The sequence below is a fragment of the Peromyscus californicus genome, unplaced genomic scaffold, assembly GCF_007827085.1.
Source record: "Peromyscus californicus insignis strain IS unplaced genomic scaffold, ASM782708v3 Scaffold_16__1_contigs__length_79575227, whole genome shotgun sequence".
NCBI classification, from domain to species: domain Eukaryota; kingdom Metazoa; phylum Chordata; class Mammalia; order Rodentia; family Cricetidae; genus Peromyscus; species Peromyscus californicus.
The window spans coordinates 54,490,533-54,505,857 of record NW_026294458.1 but is presented as its reverse complement, the minus strand read 5'-3'; the positions used below and the strand labels follow the sequence as shown (position 1 = coordinate 54,505,857).

Below are 15,325 nucleotides of genomic sequence, written 5' to 3'. Positions count from 1 at the left end.
TGCAGGGAATCTGAGATCTGTTATCTCACCTGCAAAATTTGAAATGAGTGAAACATGAATGCAACCAAAAATGAGGCACTGGCAGTGACACACTGTGTGTCACCTGAGCTGAAGTGCCAATTGAGACGGGCTCTAGCTGATTTTCTGGTGCATATAACAAATCCATGAAAAGGCATAAAAAGATCTACATGGTGGGGTTCCCGCTTCTGATGTTTCTGAATTATTTACAGAAATGAGTCACCTAAATTTCTTGGATTGGGGACACAAGAATCTGTTTTTTTTTTTTTTTTTGTCTTTCAGTTGTATGGCTGTGGTAGTTGAAAATATGACTCAGCATGTAAGACAAAATGAAATTAGCTTTTAAGGTTTGCTCAGCAAAGGGTTAGAGAATCTACCGAGGAATGTATGGAACACTGGAAACTGAAATACAGTTGCATGAATGAGTTCAGATAGATTTGAACAGCCGTCCTCTGCAAACTCAAGCATTCCTCCATCCCCTAGGCAGAAGGAAGGGTTATTTATTCCACTGTGGCAAGCTGGACCGGACTTGCTGGGAGGTCTAAGTTAGTGAATGTATTCAAGAGGACTCATTGACTTTACACCAGGCTTTAAGTCTTTGTCACCTCTAGGGCAAAGATCAGACTCAGTTTCCAATAAGAGTCATCAAACTCTAAAAGAAAACATTTACTAAAGTTTGACAAATTGTATTAACAGAAACCTGAAGAGCATCAGTGGGATAGCGTTCCAAATGTGTTAGACCAGCATTCTCTAAAGTTATTGCATGCAGAACAGAGCTGGATTCAAGGGTTACTTTGAGCAGCTGGAAATGGTTCTGGCTGTGTACTTGGTATCCACTGAAACTAAGACCCAAATGATGTTTTTAGTAAATAAAGTTTAGATGCCAGAAATTCTTTGGCATCGAGAAAAGGAGGAATTCACGTGGTATCAGGCACTTGACATGTGGCAAGTCCAAAATGAGATGTTTTTAAGTGTAAAACTGTGCAAAAAGGAAGAGTAAAGCATCTCAATCCTACCTTTTTTATTGATTCCATGCAGAAAGAATGACATCTTGGCCATATTAAGTTAAACAAAATGTAAGTTTTGAAAGCCATTTTACTTGTTGCTTTTTTTTTCCTTTTTCCTTTGTTTTAAAATATGGATGCTAGAAAATGTAAAATTATACATGTGGCTTACATCTGGCCTTAAACTCCTACTGGTCAGCGCTGATGTAGAAGGATCGAAATGCTGAATGAATTTATCATTTGTGACAGAGTTAGCCATTCTCTAACTCTCTACAGAAGGAGGACTCAGAAAGCGTTGCCTTCAGTAGACTGGTGGAAACACTAGACCTCCTGGTGAAGGGCTGCTATAGCCAGGAAAAGTAAGTTAGCCGTTGTTTCAGTGCATGTAATCAAGGCCAAATGGTAGCAGATAACTTACACTCAGGATGGGGATTGTCTTTTTATCAGTCAGTAGAATCCCAAGAACATTTTGCTGTGGTTGAATGCACCCTGCAACATGTTTCCCTACAACTGAAATAGTTGGGGTTTATACTGATCTCATTACATTTCAACTGAAAATTTCTTTGAAGCCTAGTGCATTAATATCTGATGTGAATTATGCACAGAAAAGTAATAGCCTTTCTAAAAATTGCTGGGGTATGAGTTCTCACCCAGTACCAGGCATGAAGGAGTCTTGTAATAAAGGACATAAAGGATGGGAATGGTGGTTTGAATAAAACTATAGAATGTCATCATATTTAACACCATCATTTTCTTTCTGAACTTTTCCATTGGAATCCAATTTATTAGGACATCTAATATAATGGAGGAGAAATACCGTCAAGATTGTTAATACATACATATCTGGAGCGCTACTGGCTTCCACTTGTAAAACAAGTTTGAATTTAAGTTTACCTGCTAGTGTCCCTGAAATCTTTACTATGAACATTTTTCTAACTCTTAAACACATTGCTGAATCAGTAATCAGCACACCGTATGGTCCCTGGCCCAAATTTTAATAGTAGGTAGTCCTTAGAACTGCTGCTCTTCATAAAATGTAAAGTAGAAGTAAAAGAAATACCACATCTCTGTGGAAATATGAGCCAACAGTGCCAACATCAAAGAGCGAAGTGCAGAGTGTGTATGAATCCTATTTTAGCTCCACTGAACTTCGTTCTGCTTGAGAGGAGAGGCAGATCTCAGGGCAGGACAATGACTGCTGCTCATAAGACTTGGCAGAGATTTCATTGCAAAAGACCCAAACTCCATTAAATTCTGTCTCCTCTAAATCCCGAGTCCTGATCGTCCCAGTATTGCATGTATCTTCATCCTGGCTCACTATATATGTGTTCATGCTCATATATCTTGGTCAGCAGGGACCAGCATTTGCTTTGCTTACATTGAGAAGGTACAGGAATACCAGGCAAACCCCACAAAATTTTAGAGTACTACCTACTGTCTGAGTACAGGATATTTTCCACAATGTTCAAGACAAATGGTTGCTTCTTGACTTTCATTTCCCAGTAAATATGTCGGTTAGTTACCATTGGATTTAGGAGGAAGTATACACTCTAAGAGAATGAGTTGCTCTTTCATTTTAAGAAACTGAACAGTTAATTAGGCTTTCACTTTTGCATGTGACCCAGATCCAATTTGTATAACAAGGCAGCTCTGCTCTTGGGCTACATGCTATAGTAAATCTAATTGTGTTAGTGTGAGATATGATCTTTCTGTCAATTTGTGTGTGAGTCATCACATAGATTCCTAAGCCTTTCTAGAAGAGCAAGATCATATCTTTGTAATATAGCGACCTTTGGAAATATTGCTTCCAAATTCTTGTAACTTGGGAATGAGAGTGGCTGGTTTCAACACTCTTGAAGGGCAATCTAGCAATCAAGTGGGTCTTGTCTGGGTGATGTCAGGCCCTTATAAAGTTAGATCTGCAAGGAAATTTGACAATGTAAAGTAGAACTAGTGTGGGTAAACTAAGCCCAACCTTTAGCAAGTTCTGGAAATATAAAAATGTTGCATTCAGGACAGTGGATAAATTGACTGGTCACACCTGGTACTGCTTAGGTGACTAGAACAGGAGACTGGATAGATAGCCCAGGAACATAGAGAAAACCAGCTACCACTGCTCTGAAAACAAACAAACAAACAAATAAAAACACAGTGATAAAAGGACTCCTAATGACATCTGCTATGCTTATATATCAGTGCCTTTCTCACCTATCATTAGAGAAGCTTCCTCCTATAGCAGATGGGAACACATAGAGAGACCCACAGTCAGACATTGTGCATAGAGGGAGAGACCTTGGAATACTCAGCCACAAATAGAATGTCTCCCTCAAACGCCACCCCCTAGGACTTAGGGAAGAGGAGGCAGAAAAAGCCAGAGGGGATGAAGCACACCAAGTCTCTCCAACTCAACAGAATCCATGCACATGTGAATTAACAAAGACAGAGGCAGCATGCACAGGCCTGCATTGGTCTGTACCAGATGGGGTCCTAGAGCTGAAAGGAGAAATGGACACACACCCCCCATCCCTAATACAGAAACTAGCTCCAACTGGTAACCACTTGCAAATGAATATTAAGTTTTCTCCAAGGGAGACTCACTGGGGAAACCAACTACTTTTTAGCAGTAGATGGCCAACAGGAAATAAACTCAATGGTATCAATGGAGGGTCCTTGTCTCATAATATTGTATTATGACTTTTCAATTTTATCTTATTTTTAATTTTCATTTTATATATATATATATATATAATACAAAATAAAAAATATATACCTCCTACAGGTCCTTTGTGTATCTATTATGACTTCCAGTTTAGTGTTGTTATGGAATTCCTTAGTGCGCAAATGGATGAGTCTCTGGATCTCTATCTGTTTCTTGGGCCTTTTCTAGGGCTCTTTTCCTCTGCTTGTCTGTTTTGTCCTATTCTGATGTGTTAGTTTTGTTTTATCTTATGTTATGTTACTTTATTTTATCATTATCCCTTAGAAGCTCATTTTTTTTTCTCTAATGAGAGACAGAAATGGGGTGGATCCAGATGGGAGGGGAGAAACTTGAAGGAATAGAAAGGAGGGGAAACCATAATCATGATATATTATATGACAAAAAAAGCTATTTTCAATAAAAGGAAAAAAATATCACTAACTGGTCACATACTTTCCCTGCAAATATTCTAATATTCTAGATTGATTTAGTAATAGTGGGTAAAGCGTTGGGAAGATACTTGTTATATTAAAAAAAGGAACTTGAAAAATGTACCAAAAGCATTTCAGAGATGGAGATATGAAATGGACCCTCAGAAATGATTTCAAACTAAGGAAGTGTTAATTTTTAGGCGAATTGTTCTAAATCATCTTATATTATATAGGGGGCTTCCTGAAAATAGGTAGTAATATTCTATAAATGTCATTTAATTATTTTCCCTTCACCCTGCTTATATGATTCCCTTATGAAAAATCTGCCAAGAGTAGCAGGAGTACAAACCATGTGTTAGAATAAAAATGAGATATTACCTTTCAAAATCAAATGGCCACCAATAGTGCTGATCACTTAGTCTACCCATGCTGAGAGTAATATTGAACAATTGTTACAATATAGCAACCCATGGTGCCCATCCATGTTGGCTAATTCTCTTCCATTCTTTTTCATAGGGATGGAGAAGTGATTTTTTTTCTTCACTGGAATAGATGTTCTGTGAATGAATGTTCTTGATTCAGACCATTGTCCATATCAATCACCGTGTTCTGTGTCAGGCGATCACATACAGCACTTATTCTGAAGGAATAATTTCTTTCAGTAAAGAATTGAAGGAAAGGAGTAAGGGCAGGCTCAGTGACAGTGGGAGGAACCCCTGAGCTTCATGGGCATTTTGGTGACTCAAGACTGACATTAAGGTTCTGTTCCCCCATAGTGGTCTATGTTAGAAGAAATGAGGATATTGTTACACACACTGTTAATCTAGACAAGGTGATTGTCTAGCCTATAATATTTCTAGGACTCACTTCTCTAAGAGCCAAATTCGATTTCTATTCTCTACTACGCTGAAGGCAGGAGTGCCCTTGTGACTCTAAAGCCAATTGATGATTACTTGTAGCAGCGGTTATGAAAGGCAGTGTTGAGATGCTAAATCTCACAGTCTGGGAAAACGGAGTGGCTGTATAACTCAGTCCCTCTGTCATGAGAAGTTTATGTGAGGTATGGATTACTGTGGTGCTTGTGTGGTAAATTTTGGTTTTGTGACTGTGGCACAATTGACTCCAGTTCAACGCTACCAGCAGGATTACCAACCTGCCCCAGATTTAATAGTGTCTATGCACAAGTATGTGGAGGAAGTTGAGGGGACTTAAAGAGGGTTGGATTGTATCTGTAATGATTTGGTGCTAAGTATGATCAAAGTACATTGTATGAAATCCTGAAGGGCTTAATGAAAATACTATATTTAAAAGAATTTCTTTGCAGCAATGTAAAGTAAGAGTTAAATGTCTCACTTGTGTAGTGAATAACTACATGGTTCTTGCATAGTTTTTCATGTACTAGTTATTTTAGATAAAGCTGAAATTGGGCTGCTTTTCACTAACTGTGTAAGAAAATTAGTATTTACTTTATGAAGGGAAAATATTACTGCATAATCATTTTTGTAAGCATTAGACATTAGGAAAGGCTAGCTAATTCTTTTTTTGGTTTTTAAGAGAATCAAGTGAAATTCCAAATAATATTCCTTCCTAGAAATCAGAAAACTAAACTAAAACAAGGATAGTAATTTGAAGAGTATTCTTTTTTTTCCTTCATTTTTCTTTATTAAGAAACTTTCTACTCACTCCACATGCTATCCACAGACCCCCCCCTTCTCTCTCCTCCCACCCCCCAGCCCTCTTTCCCAAGCCACCCCACCACCCCACATCCCCCAAATCGAGGTCTCCCATGGGGAGTCAGCAGAGCTCAGCACACTGAGCCTAGGCAGGTCCAAGCCCCTTCCCACTCTAGGTCCTCTGGACATGGAAGACAGTTGTTTGACTCAAACTGTTTGGGGGGCACCCAGGCAGGGGGGGCGGGATCTGTCCCTGGTCTATGGGCAGGCTTCTGGAATCCGGTGCCTGTGGTGCGATACCTTGCACAGCCTTGAAGAGTATTCTATGTAGTAGATTACACTCTGCCCAGGGATCTGTGCGGAAAGCTCTGAACCTGGCACTTGTTTTTCTAGGTGAGCAAGGACTCATTTCCAAGGCCACATTCTATAGTCAAGGCATAAAATGGTTCAGCTACAATGTTAATTGATTAATGAAGTTTCTCACTGGATTTTCAGATTGGCTAGTCACTTTGTTGTAGATGCTACAATTCAAAAGTTATTTTTGAAAATTTCCTTTAAAATTTTGTTTGTTTGTTTTTTAGTTTTTCAAGACACAGTTTCTCTGTGTGGCCCTGGCTGTTCTGGAACTCACTTTGTAGATCAGGTTGGTCTGAAACTCAGATCCACCAGTCTCTCCCTCCTAAGTGCTGGGATTAAAGACATGCACCACCGTGCCCTGCTCTAAATTTCTTTTTTGTATGTCATTTTTCATATGAGTGCTGTATTTACGTAATACCCCCAGACTCTCTTTTCTTCAACTCCTCTTACATTTCCTCCTGCCCTAATACATTCTCAAATTCATAGTCTTTTTAATTATTATCGTTACACACACACACACATCCACTCACTTACACTCCTAACTTTATAAATACAAGATCCTGAGTTCATTCACTGTGACTCATATGTATATATGTTTTGCTGACTGCTTGGGATTGGATCACTAATGAGGTCCTCATTCCCGAGCAGACTTAGTCTCTCTGTCTTTCCCTCAGCAGTCATTAATTGCCTGTAACTCATCATATCAGAGTAAGACCTTAGGAGATTTCACCCACCGATATTGGCAATTCATTTTTTTAATCTCAATTACTCATGTATAGTATTGCGTGTTTGGATATGTTTACTTAAAGAGTACATGCATGTTAACATCTTTTGAAGATGTTACTTGTTGACATACATGGAAACTTTGTAGCATTTGAATACAATTTTTAAAATTAACAGCAAATTTTCAGAAGTTCAAATCAAAGCTACTTTTTTTAGGAGACATTACATGAGACTTTCCCAAATCAAGCCTTTATAAATTTTTCTTTTTCTTTTTCAAGATTTATTGTACTTGGTGTATGTGTCTGGATGGATGCTTGTCTGTATGTGAACAGCATGCATGCAGAAGTCAGTGGAGATCAGAAGAGGGTGTTGGTTCCTCTGGAAGTGGAACTAGAAGAGGCTGTGAGCTGTCTGATGTGGGTGCTGGGTGTCTATCATAACATGACTAGGCTGTTTCATTTCTAACTAAATGCTCAAATGGAGCTAAAATACTCAGCCTCATGTAACTGAAAGATCCTGTGAAGTTTATATGCAATTAATTTTGGATTAATTCCCTTCTAAATTATTGAAGCAGACCTCCCACATTATCTGTATGAGCAATACCATCTTCCTGTGAGGTAAGATTATCAGGAGTCAGAAGCTGCTGCCTACAAAATGCTCCTAAAACTCCTCTGTGCACAGAAGACAATCATAAATTCTGATTGTTTATATCAGCGCAGAAGTAGAATATTCACATAGAAAAATGGAGTTCTTTTTCGATTTTACCAGTGAAATTAGGAAATTAAGAATGTATGGAGACAGGAACTGGGTAAAGCAAGTGTGAGTTCAAATCTAGAAAAACCCAAGTGAACCTGGTCATGGTGGCATGTGTCTGAAACCCAGCACCCCTACTGTGAGGCAGGAAGTGGAGACAAGCAAGCCCTGTAAGCCTGTAAGCCCGTTATGTTAGCATACAGAATGGCAAACAAGAGCCCTGTCTTGAACAAGGCAAAGACCCATATCAGATTTTGTCTTCATGAGTCCTTGCACCCCTATAAACACACACACACACACACACACACACACACACACACACACACACACACACACACACAGAGATATACACACACAGACACACATACATAGACCTCTCCCCCAACAGACACATACACATGCAACATACTCATGCACACCTACATAAATGCACACAGGCATACATACGTGCATGCACACACAGACATAGACACACACACACACACACACACACACACACACCCCAATACACCAATGTAGAGAGATTGAAGAATCAATACCATCATATAATAGTTAACAGCTAAGACACTGAGATTTCAGAATACAGTTTGGGGATCACGTTTGTGTTTCTTCAGGTGAACATATAATTTGACAAGGATATTGCTTTCTATATAAGGTAACACACAGTTTGTTTTTCTCCTAAAGAATCTATAAACAAAATTTACATGGATGTGATAGCAAGGGGTGGAAAACTTGGATTTCATTTGAAATTACTTGGGTATTCCTGGCAATTCTTGGTTAGATTTTACTTTAACTTTGACATTGACATAATCCTGATTTTTTATTTAAATATGCAACTTTACATTTATTTTTTCCAATATGCTATTATAAAAGCAGCAGGACCCCCTTATCTGTAGTGATGGGAATATTATCTTTGTTATCTTATGCTGAAATGGAGACAAAGAATATACTTTTTTACATTATATTCATCAAATTTATAGACTTTTTCTTATCAAAACGTGGTTAAAATTTGATTTCTTTTCTAATTAGTGCTTTCTAACCATATTACGAACACTATCAGGGATCATTAGCTCCCACTTAATCTTTAATTTTTACTTATGGATAAGCTTTGATTTATTTATGACTGAAATTTTCACAAAGGATGATGTAAATCTCACATGGACTATATATCTATTTCATAAATTTAAATATTCTTACACATATTACATTTTTCCTATTTTCAACAATGTTTAGATTTTGTGTAATCGGATAGCAATGTGCTCTTCTGAGAAATTCCAAAAAAGCCATTGATGATTACATATTCAATCTTTTTAGGCTTGTGTCTGATCCCATAAAGTGCTAATTTGAAACCCTAGCTACCTTGTTATTGTGACAAAGGCTATATGCTGTGAACTGTTAAATAACCCCTAATATTTATGCCATGCTTGGTTTAACAGGAAATGGGCTATTTCACTATAAATAATGCACAAGTCCACTTTAATAACCCACCACGATGCCACCTTAGAAATTGCTTTGCATTTATTGATCACTAAGAGTGAAACTGAAATATGGGAAAACATTACATGGCCTTATATCTCTAGCTACAGAGAAGGAGAAGAGTAATCCCTGTATTCTTGCCCATAAACTTCACATTTCTACTCTCCCCAATTATCTTAAGTAAATCACTTCAACAATTTAGATAATCATAGTATATGATATAAAAGGCAAGTAGGAAAGGAGATTAACATTTGTAAACTAGGTTGTTAATGAAAACATAAATTCATGTGTATGACATGAGATCCATAGAGTCTAAGACAGGTCAGTTTGACAGTGATGGTCCCCAATGATTTGAGTGTCAGAGCAAGCGTTGGAGTGACTAACTAGGTACAGTGAATATTATACTCCTAAGAAAATATTCAAAGCTAAATAGGCAAAACAGAATGGGTGTGAATTTGAATTTGAAGTGCATGGCCATTTTAAGGGGTTATTTTGTGTTCCCTAAAACTGTCATTCAAATTTGTACATATTGCTTTTAAAATATGCCTATAAAATATTGGGGTATGTTCACATGCCACCTGAATAAAATGAACAAACCTATATTAAACACCTGACATATTTTCACTGCCATTTAGAAATGCTAGGCAAAATGTAGCACTGACACACAATTCCTGGTAGTTTTTCTGGTTAAGTGTAAAGGAAGTTTGCTTTAAAACTAATCCAAACTAATGACTCATTTTCTGTGTTGCTTAATATGAATTGTTCTTACTGATAGATTCAGGGTTACTGACCTCTGGATGCTCAAAATTACAGGTAATTTACATTAAATATGCAAAGTTCTTCCTGAACAAATACGACATCGAACTTTCTCATAATATATAGAGATTTCTGCAACTCTTCTCTGAGGCTGAAGGAATCTCTCTCTCACACATACATGCACATACATATCCACACACAAAAGAAAAAAGAAGTCTGTAGCTAATTTCAAGCAATGCCTTGAATAAAGCCCGTGAGATCTTTCTTATCATGAACATCAAGTGGCTGAAACATTCTTTCTACTTCGATTTTCTTATCAATGTCAGTAGCTGTTTTAATGAGAAAAACAAAACAAAACAATGAATCCACATTCAAATAAAAGAGACCCAAGATCCATGTTTGATTCACAGAGCATAAAAGAGTTCCTGAATTAACAAGAATTTCCAATAACATAATGTATGAGTAAATGTTCTTGATAAGTGAAGGATTCTGTTACAGTTTCAAGAAAAAGATAGTCCATATGATTACCTTTTACTTACTTTGCAATAATTTTACTGCTTTGTTTGTTCCTTTGTAGAAAATAAATATAATTCTATAAGTTTATTACTCCACATTAATTTATCTATGGTAGTCCCTCAAAGTGGGGAAATACATGGAAATCCAAATATTTAAATGCAGCATTTGGCATTAAGTGCAATGTTATTTAAGTACTTCGAATGCAATGCTATGACATGATTTATACTGAGTATACATTATACTCAGGAAATCTATAAAAGAGAAAAAGCAAAGCCCATTAGTGCATCTAAACAATGCAGTTTATCCAGACAGAGCGAGTACAAGAGAGAAATACGCTGATGAGAATACCCCAAAAGGAACGCTGTCTTTGATTCCTCTTTCACAAATACAAACTACCCTGATTTGTGTGTGATATTAAGGGTGTAATCTATAGCTCTTACTTTTGCTACATTTCTGGAAAAGAATCACAAACTTGCCATCACCATAAACTTTGGTCAGTTAGCCATCTGTTCTCTGTGCTTAGGAGGAAAACAAGAAGTAGGAAATCTCAGAAATGGAGACATACAAGCATGTTCAATTGTTAATAAAGGTGTTGTTAATTTTGGTGTTTATTCCAAGTGTTTAAAACCAAAAAATTAGGATAAAAGGTGAAGAATAAATATTTCTAGTGAAGACAGCGAAGATGCTTCTAAAGTAAATTGTCAGCTTATTGTTTTCTAACACAGTGTAATGTGTCCCCTGGCTCACTCTGTTTTGCATAGTCATGTGCAAATTGTGAAGACACAGAAGAATTCTCTTATCTCCCACCTTCACTGAACTCCTCCTCTTCTCTACAGCCTACCCCAGCACACAGCCCAGCAGTGTCTGGGAAGAACCCTGTCTGCCAGCACCACAGAAAGGACATAATAAAACCTCCACCACACCAGACCTCTATTATATTATTATCTGATTCAAAAAGCTGTAAGTGGTGTCATTTATTCTTTATCCTTGTCTAAAGTCTCAGTCAAATTATGTCAGAGTAAGAGATTGCAATTGTGTTACACAATTCGACTTCTAACTCTACTTAGAAATTATGCCAGGGAAGATTCTTGTATTTTAAGCCTGATCATTCTTAGATTTTTGTATGTAAATTACTCCCAACACATTAACTTAATCTGTACTTTTATGCTAATTTATACATGTATCTACTTCAGACGTGATTGTTTGTCAAGATAACCATGCCTCATGCAAACAAAACCCAGAGATATGAGTTTGTCATTATGAATTGTATCACATTTAAGAGTTTGCTTAAAAGTACAGCTAATTTTGAAATGTAACCACTTGTAGGTTTCTTACCTTTTGCTGAAGCTAATTTAATAAAATATTAAATCTCTGAAAAAAAACAAACCAAAAACAAAACGTGTCCTTTTAAATAGGTTATGGCATCCACGTTTCAGAACGATAAACTTTCTATTACAGACAACCGCTCTAAGTTCAGTTTTCATGCACAGCTCTGTTCTCCAATGTATTCACATTTGCAGTCAGACTCTGCAAGGACAGAAAGAAGTCTGGGAAAGGAGGACAGGAAGGTGCGGCGGCTGAAAGCTGGAAGCAGGGATGGTGAGAGATTTTGCACAGGTGGCTGATGATGGATGGAGGTGGAAGCATTTCAGGAGGGAGTTAGCATTTGGGAAAGAGACACTCTACCTGTGTAGCCCAGCGAATTGTCATCATTATCAGAGGTGGGGGCTGGCGTTCCGTTGTCGTGGCCCCTCTCTAGGTCCTCAGGGTCTGTCGGAAACAACACCAGAGCTGCTGATGGAGTCACAGAACTAACAGTAGTTGCCATTTCGATCGCACCATGTCCAGACACAAGTAAATCCACATGTGACAGAAAAACACACAAGGACAACACACAGCACACGTCTTCCTTGCCCTTCCTGCAGCACACTGAGCCCTGGGCAGGTCTCAGCACCATGCTTACACTTTTCCCTGTCTTCCCCTTAATTTCCCTAATTCTCGGCTCTGCCTGCACCTTTGCTGCACTTCAAAGCTGGCTAAGGACTCCGACTGCCCTCTGTGAGGCCGCCAGCATGACTGAGGGAGCATATGGAGGAGGGAGAGGGCAGGGTGGCTGGATGCTAGCATTGCTAATTTTCTACCTTATTGTTAATCAAAGCTATTGACTGTGATCACTCCCATCATCGCTTCATCTCCTGGCAATTACAGACTCCAGGGACTGGACTTCAGATGAGAGCAGGAGAGAGCGGGTAAAGGGTCTTCGTGGCAGGGCAGAAGGAGAATGGTATTATAAAAAGGCTCCACTTTTTTCCCCTTAGAAACAGTAAAGGAAGCGGTGCACATCTCATGTCTTTGGAAGACAACAATTTCTGCTAGAATAGGGTTGAAAAAAATGGAACGAGTGTCTGGGTAAAATAGCACCTAACTTAGCATATTTTTTTTCTTTGAATGCTTAGAGGCATTCCAGATTGCTTGATAGTCTATATTGCAGCCATCCATAGAAATGTTATCATCTTTATATTCTTAGTTTTCTCAAGGAAAAAAATGCCTTTTAATGTTTTTTTTTTTTTTTTTTCAACTGGACATTCACTTTCCTATGCAGAGCTGTTGAGATGAGGCTGATACTCAGGAGCTGAAGTTCAGTCTGTGAGTGGCAGCAGTTTAGTGATGCTGTTGTTATGCGGCATATCTACATGTGCTAGATAATTTCGACCATCACCTACTGTTTTGCTGCTGATAACTAGGCACAGAAACAATGGAGACCATGAGTCTAACTCCTAAATCAAATAATGCGGAGTCATAGGTCATTCAAGTTGCAGTGTTCGATAGGCTTTTATCCCCTTAAACAGTATCTGCAGAGCGTTCTTCTGTGTTGCATGGGGAAGAGCCCCTGCTTGCTTATGAAAGAAAGTGAGTCACTTAGAAATGGACAGTAAGCACACACAGCTAGTGTCCCTCCTAGAAACATCACAGGCATCATTAATTTTGTGTCTCTGCTTGTTTTCAGTTAGGGCAACACATTTTGTCTCAGGCAGAGCTATTCAGGAATGACTTAGGAATTTTTAACAGGAAGTAAGTCTTTCACAAATCCACAAGGAGGTTTTACCAGTTACCTACTATTCCCTCTCACTTCCATGCTCTCCATGTTCCCCACCACAAATGTCAAAGGATGAAACTGTTGCATTTAATGTGGGAAGAGAAGGGTTTGGATCTGTACAGACAAAAGGGGAACATGCTCATTTTGCTTTATTTATCCTTATCTCTCTGGGGATGGCTTTGTCGTATTTATCCTCAAAAGTGAGTTTGGAAACGTCATGCAGTGAATGTGTCTGCTCTCTAGTTCCTGCAACTTGTTAACTTGCTAGATTCATGAACTGTTTAGGTCAGAATTGTGTGTTCTATTCATTAGAGAGTCTGGGGAGTGGATCTCATTGTGTAATTTGGGGCAGTATTAGTTACTACAGTGCTGGACCACAAACCAAGGAAACCTCGCTTAAAGGGTTAAAAAAATAAGGGGCTGAAACAGAGAGAGAAATAGAAATTTGTTGTTCATGTGTATGAAAAGGTCTTTAAGGGAGGGTGCAATCCTGCTTCTTTAAATACTGTTAAAAAAAAACCCACAGTGTTCAGGGGGTGACTGTAGTTTTACGAATTAGTTTTAGTAACAGGCACAGACCATCAAGGGGAACCCTACACTTAATTATGTAGGTGTAGCTTATTTATTGTGGCTGCACTATTTCTAATCACTTTGTTTAAAGCATGGTAACATTCTTCCAAATATATGACTCAATTAAATTGGCTTGTTTATGTAGTATCATAAAACTGTGGCATAAGGCTTGTACATTTTTGTTACTGATACCTTCCTAGATATGTGGATATTTTCCTAAAATCCATGCAAATAATGGGAAGTGAGTTCATTATCATTGAAATGAGTTACCTAAATCTACTTAAAGAAAAAAAAAAACTTCACCTAACTCTTAACTTATCCTTAGCACTCTGTAAACTTACCTCCTTATGTCTACCCACCATGCCAGGGTCTCCTTTTAGGCTTAGGGAGGATTAGAGTGTGCATTAATCAATCAATTTTTACCATATCTGCAAAGCCCATCCTGTCTATCTAATACTGCCTTTAATTAAAGACATGCTGGGTCTAAAGGAAAGAGAAGGTGCCATTTTCACTAATTTTTCTTCTTTCTCCTCCTTCTTGTCAAAAGATAACGATAACAGAAAACGCCCCGTTGCTTCGCTCTGTGTGAGCTGGAGGCTGAATGTTGAGTCCAAAAGATAGCTGCTTATTTTTTGTTTTGTTGCTAAGTAGTATTGATTACTGAGCCACAGGCTAGAAGATAAGGAAGTGAGAGGTTATTCTGTTTTGGCATATGTGAAGGAGGGTTCCTCTGCAGTCTCTGAATTTGGGGTCCTGTAGGCTTGAGTTCAAGTGGGTGAAGCTACTGTTCGTTGATTTAACCCTCCATGTCATCTGCAAATGCACTGGTACCTGGAGCTTTGGCTCTCATGGGTGAGTTACTCGGATGAAAATGTAAACTCCCTGAGTCAGGTACTTTCATTTTTTTATTCTTACCCAGAATTGAAATGAAAGTAACAGAGGAATTAATGAAGGCAAATTTTTACTTAAGTGACCGATTCTAAGTGGAAAATGCAAAAAAGAAAAACAATGCATTTTCTCCTTTAGTATTATGTACTGGAGGGGAAATTACAGTATGTGAACTCAGATGTTTTTGCATCCTCGTTCTCCCTGGTAAGCCAATACTAAATATAAAGTATTTTATGAAATATAAAAGGGACATCAGAATCAAATAATTATATACATCCAAGGTTGGAAATAAATTCCCATCAGATACACACCTCCTGGGAAGTTAGTGCCTATTTCGTGTTCACGGTCTTCCAAAACAGTTTCGT

At 38.1% G+C, this 15,325-nt stretch overlaps 1 protein-coding gene across 7 annotated transcripts in view; it reads right to left on the bottom strand.

Moving 5' to 3' along the window:
• Positions 1-15,325, bottom strand: part of Robo1 (roundabout guidance receptor 1) — a 1,006,112-nt gene that overhangs the window by 468,014 nt on the left and 522,773 nt on the right. For 5 of the 7 annotated variants that reach the window (XM_052740989.1, XM_052740990.1, XM_052740995.1 and 2 more), the window contains one exon: positions 12,092-12,175. The exons of the other annotated variants lie outside the window; for them this stretch is intronic. In XM_052740989.1, coding sequence (XP_052596949.1) covers positions 12,092-12,175 — 84 coding nt within the window. The remainder of the gene's footprint in view (positions 1-12,091; positions 12,176-15,325) is intronic. 7 annotated transcript variants of the gene reach the window in all.